The sequence below is a fragment of the Triticum aestivum genome, chromosome 2A (assembly GCF_018294505.1).
Source record: "Triticum aestivum cultivar Chinese Spring chromosome 2A, IWGSC CS RefSeq v2.1, whole genome shotgun sequence".
Classification (NCBI taxonomy): Eukaryota; Viridiplantae; Streptophyta; class Magnoliopsida; order Poales; family Poaceae; genus Triticum; species Triticum aestivum.
The window spans coordinates 75,723,155-75,728,712 of record NC_057797.1 but is presented as its reverse complement, the minus strand read 5'-3'; the positions used below and the strand labels follow the sequence as shown (position 1 = coordinate 75,728,712).

Below are 5,558 nucleotides of genomic sequence, written 5' to 3'. Positions count from 1 at the left end.
GCAAGAGCAAATTTTGATGTGGACTAGTGGAAGTGCTTCGAAAAACTTTTCGGGGTTCATCATGATTCATCAGACGGATTACCCCAACTGCAGTTGCAGAGTTTCATCTTACGTTCATCAGCCTGTCTGAATCTTGATGATGGCACTTCTAAAGTAGTTTCAGCAACAGCAAATATTCTAGTGCAGGCAGCATCGCACAGGAACGCTGAAACTTGACAAAAATAATAATATATTTTTACTATATAGTTAAGCGATCATACAAACATTCATATGGCTATTCTACTACTACTTACTACAGATAAAACATGAGTATAACAGCAACATAGTTAAAAATTCTCTCTACTAGCTAACCCTGAACAAGGATGGGGACCAGACAGGGTCCAAAAGAAACCCATCCTATATGCACAAGAGCTACAAGAAATTCTCATGGATCTGGATGTCAAGATGGAGAGACTGCATCATATAATTTCTTCTCTTCATCATGGTGGACTCTGCCGCACCAAAACTCACTCATTCACAGAGCGACCATGGGACCATTATGCTTGCGTTGGCCCGTGAACAGCTTCGCCGAGAACAGGTCCTTGGTCAGCTTCCTGAGATCGAAGCCGCGGGGCGGGGCCGCGGCGGCGGGGTGGTGCTTTGGGTTGGGGCTCTTGAGGAGCTCGCGCAGGGTGTAGTTCTCCTGCTTCACCATGTCGATGGACGACGCGAGCTGCCTGATGACCTCCCTCTTCTCCTCGTCCTTCGCGGCGAGCTCCGCCTCGTGAGCCGCCTTGTTCTCCTCGATCACCTTCTGCAGCTCGGAGTTCTGCTCGTTGAGCCTCTTGATCTCCGCGCGCATGAGCTCTGCTTCTTGGTCAAGCTGGTCCTTCTTTGCCGCTGCCGCTGCAGCGCCTTCGGACACCTTCTCATCATGCTCTTCTTCCGGGTCATCAACTTCAGACTCGGAGTCATAGGAGTCTGAGCACAGTGAGTTGGAGGAAGAACTTCTTGTTGTCTTGCCATCCATGGACCCTGAAGACCAGCTCTTGGTCGCCTTGCCATCCATGGACCCCGGAGACCAGCTCTTGGTGCAGGGAGATGGATTGAATTTGGACCGGCATGTGCCGCTGCCATGCTTCAGCAGGTCATACTGCTCGGCGAGCGAGCGGTGCGTGCGGTACAGGTCGCCGAGCATGTCCACCAGGACTGGACGCTTCTTGTAGTACATTTCAGCACGCTGAGCGAACGAGTCCGCATCTTGGTCGATCAGCTTGAGCATTTGCTTGGTCTTGTCATCCAGTTCTGCAATCCAAGGGAAGGAAGAAAACAATTAGTGAAGGTGAAGTTATCCGTGCTGTAAAAACAAGATATGAAGTACAGAGTCCCTATAAAAAAAATCTGACGTACAGAATTACCAGGCCATTATTGATCTATATGCATCACAAGATTGCATATGTCACCACAAATTTGATAGAGTGCTAGAGTAATATTGTGAACTTGTCATGATTTACTTATCATTCTTCAGAGTTAAATATGTAAATGCTGTAACGACGCAGACAGAGGCTGGAGGAGCAAATCTTCCATTATAATTTTTTTTGGGGGAAAATCTTCCATTATCTAAAAGAGAAGTTAAGACCAAGATGAAATTGACCGTTGGTGAAACTCCAGATGGAAAGTAGTATGGCCAGAACAGAGGCGGACAGTTCTGTAAGAGAGATGGTTCGGTGCAGAGGTCATAATATCAGTCCATGGAGTAACCACAACAAGTCAACAGCAAGATCCAGGTTCAGTCCGTCCATGGAGTAACCATACGGTGATAACAACATCCACTGGGGAGTGCCGGGTAGGGAGCGAGAGGCAAACCTGAAAGAGTGGTGCCGAGCCACGGGGACGTCCTGGCGAGGTTGTGGCTGTCGAACCACCATGCCTGCTGCAGCTCCTTGTGCACCATCTCTTCTTCTTCTTACCTTCAGAAATCACAGGAATAAGCACAAACAGCCAACGGGATGGACAAAACAAATGGATTTTGTGAGTAACACACTAACTGCCTTACAAGAACACGAGACAACAAGCCAGCAAAAGAGAAGATTTGGAACCGTGAAGAAAGTTCATGAGCATTGAAAACGCAAGGCGTTGGCAAAGGGAAGACGGTAACGGAATACCGAGAATCGCACCAACCAAAGTACCAAGCTGAAGTAGAGCAGAGAAGAAGCAGGCCAAAATATGCATGACTCCATGAGCATAACAGATTCAATCTGGAACAACCGCGCGCGCTCTCCCAACCCACAAATCCAGTAAACCTCGCGTTCTCGCCAGATCCAAACAGATTCAAAACGACGACGCGGTGCAAATCCAAACCAAACCAAACCAATCTAGTCTAGGACGAACGGAGCAGAGGCCCAAAAATCGGAGCTCCAACGGCTTACACGGCTCCGAACGACTCCCGTCGGGGACAGCGGCCGCCTCCTCCGCGCAACACGGCACAGCAGCCGCAGTTCATCAGCAAGAAACGGAAGAAAGTAATGAACAACCGCCGCGGACAGATCAATCCGGCACCCGCGCCGCGCGAACACAAACGAATCTGGCAGACATAACCTCACCTGCGTCGTGTGGAGTGGAGTTGCCGGCGGCCGCTCTGGCTCTCGCTCTCTACGGTGCCGTGGCGCGGAGGGGGGCGGAGTTTCCCGTTGCCACGCGCTCCACGGGACCGGACCGCTTCTTTGTCCAGCGGACGGACAAGGGGGGGCGCAGCTTTCAGGATTGGGACGAGGGGGAAGGGGACAAGGCTCTGCGCCGGCGCACGCCCGCTCGCCTCTCGTCTCGATCTCCAGGAAAATATTTCAAACCCTGCCGCTCCACGAACGAGACTCTTCTTGCGGGGAGGCCCTCCGGGAACGCCCTATTTAACGGCGTCCATTACCGGGCGCCCGATTGCTGCTTTCCTTTCCGGTTGGCATTCCGGTTGGCCGGCGAGCGTGAATCGTGATCTTCCCGGGCTGGTTTCTGGCCCGCCGTGTGTGTGCACACGGCTCACGGTTGTAGGGGTGCACGATAAGGATTCGATTAATTTGCGTGCTCGGAATTGGAAGGATACGCGGTGGTTTTTTGTCCCGAATTGATGTGGAAATATTGGTAGGTGGTAATTTTCTGCCTGTTATGTTAACGTACATGCAACAGTTGGAAACATGCCAAAGAAATATGGGAAGCGGTTCAATTCGGCCGATTGATTTCTCGCTCATGTCAATGGCACCTCCCGTGCATGCATGACACGTGTCTTCTGTGGCGCCCACGGTTCTTCCCTGTCGTCCTTATCTCTCGCCGAGGTCCCTCGTATGCGTGGTGGTTTGGTGGTTTTCTCCCAAATTAATGTGAACAATATTGATAGGCAATAATTTTCTCCCAATTATATTAAGGTCGTATATTAACGTGCATGCAACAATTGAAATATGCCAAAGAATATGATAAACGGTTTAATTCGACCGATTGATTTCCCGCTCCCGTCAACCGCCTCCCACGCATCACGTGTGCCCTCTCTGTGGTGCCCAACCTCTTCCCTATCATCCTTATCTCTCGTCGAAGTCCCTCGTCCATACGACTTCTTTCGAAAAGCGCAACTTCCCTTCTTCCATCTCTCCGCGAGGGGCTATCATGGCCAGCGCCCACTGCTCCAAAGCTTGAATGGCACTATGCGAGACGGGATGGCGGCGATGTGACCACCGTTATGGGAGGAGGGGGTGGGTAATTTTCTCCCAATATGGGTACACAATTATTTTCTCCCTGTTAACGATGCTTGCGATATTTGTAAATATATGGAAGAATACGATGTAATAACTTGTGTCAATATGGACTATGCGCAGACTGGGGGAGTAACTGATAATTATTACAAAGGATAAAAAAATAATGGAATAACAAAAGAAAAATTGAGGGCATGTTCGGTTGGTGGTTGACTTTTTTTCACTTATATAAAGAAACATGACGCAAACTTACTAAGGAAACATGTCACATGGGGTTTTTTTTGTGGGTGTCACATCGGTTCATACTCTCAAACTTTGATTTTTTTTTTGACAGTCAACTTTGATAGTTTGCTGAAAAAAACTTTGATAGTTTGTAACAACGCTTGAAGTGATAAAAGACTATAGCTGCCAAAACGGTACAGACATTATATAAACATGTTAACATGTTTTAGCAACACGTTACACGTAGATAGTAGTACATGTAGCTAAGTATGAAGTGCAAGTCTTGTGAAAAATATCCCGGACTTCCAAGGGGGTTATATGCAAACTGCAAAGATGCTGCCGGAGAAAAGGCGGCCCACTTTCAAATTTGTGGAGCTGGGGCCCGATTAGCGAGTTTGGTCTTTCATTGAAGAAGGGTTTGCCTCGCCTCTGTACCAGCGTCTGACTGACAAGAACCTTATTATCAAATAAAGGATTCAAATTGCATGAACCCTTCCATGCGTGACGGCGCACCATTCCTGTCCTGTTTTCATCCTTTCTAACTCATGTCTTTTGTCTCTTCGAGAACTCTTTGTTGAGATATGTATTTAGCACATGTATTCTTATACTCCAAGTCTTCTCCTTATGTATAGTTGAGGATATGACTTGCCCTATGTACTATAAATATTTGTGCATATGCGCCTATCAATACATTGAGAGTTGCATCCAATTCCTCTACATGGTATCAGCCTAACCCTCGGTCCCCAGCCCTAGCCGCGCCGCTGTCGCCTTCCCAGGCCGCCGCTGCTCCCGCTGCCTAGCGCCGTCGCCTCCCCGGCCGCCGCGCCTCCTCCCTCCCTCCCATCTTCCCCACCGCGCCTCCACCCTACCCGCCGCACCCCCAACCCCCGCACCCCAACCCCCTGCCCTAGCCGCCCCGAGCCGCCTCTCTCCCAAAACCCTAACCTCTCCTGATCCCATCTTGCGCCACCATCTCCCTGCTGCCATGTCGGCCCTCGGCACCTCCTCCTCCTCCTCCAGCGCACACCCTAGCAACCCGTTCGACTCCTCCTACGGGTCCGAGCCCGATGAACCCCAAGCCGCCGACATCCGCAACATCCACCTCTCCGATCACGTTCCCATCATCCTCTCCCACGCCTCCGCCAACTACTATGCCTGGAAAACCTACTTCAACCTCCTCTTCCGTGAGTACAACCTTCGTGATCATGTGGACGGTCTCGCCAACTTCTTTGCCGGCGCCCACGACGCCAACTGGCTCGCCATCGACGCCACCCTCATCCGGTGGTTCTTCCTCACCGTCTCTCCGGACATCTTCCACACCATCGTTCGCGATGGGGACGATGCCTACACGGTGTGGACCAAGATCAATGGCCTCTTCACCGACAACAAGCTTCAACGGATTGTTTTCTTGCAGCAGGAATTTTTTGGGTGTCACCAGAACGACTCCACCATCGATGCTTTCTGTCTCCGGCTCAAGACCCTCTCCGACGAGCTCAACGACGTCGGGTTCAAGGTGGGCGACAAGCTTCTCCTCTCGACGCTCACCGCCGGCCTCAACGAGGACTTCGGCAACGCCGCCTCCAACCTCACCCTCATGGCCAACCCCACTTACGAGCGGGC

At 50.8% G+C, this 5,558-nt stretch overlaps 1 protein-coding gene across 2 annotated transcripts; it reads right to left on the bottom strand.

Annotated features, from left to right (window-relative positions):
* Nucleotides 1-212: 212 nt before the first annotated feature.
* LOC123187592 (protein NETWORKED 3A) lies at nt 213-2,974 on the bottom strand. Of its 2 annotated transcripts, none has more exons than XM_044599504.1 (3): nt 2,409-2,974; nt 1,846-1,949; nt 213-1,284 (listed from the first exon to the last, which is right to left on the bottom strand). In XM_044599504.1, the coding sequence occupies exons 2-3, from the start codon at nt 1,931-1,933 to the stop codon at nt 515-517; spliced, it is 858 nt and encodes a 285-aa protein (XP_044455439.1). In that variant the 5' UTR covers nt 1,934-1,949; nt 2,409-2,974; the 3' UTR covers nt 213-514. The 2 variants fall into 2 exon arrangements, with proteins under 2 accessions (XP_044455439.1, XP_044455438.1); XM_044599503.1 differs by having other exon boundaries at nt 2,583-2,968.
* Nucleotides 2,975-5,558: the final 2,584 nt, after the last annotated feature.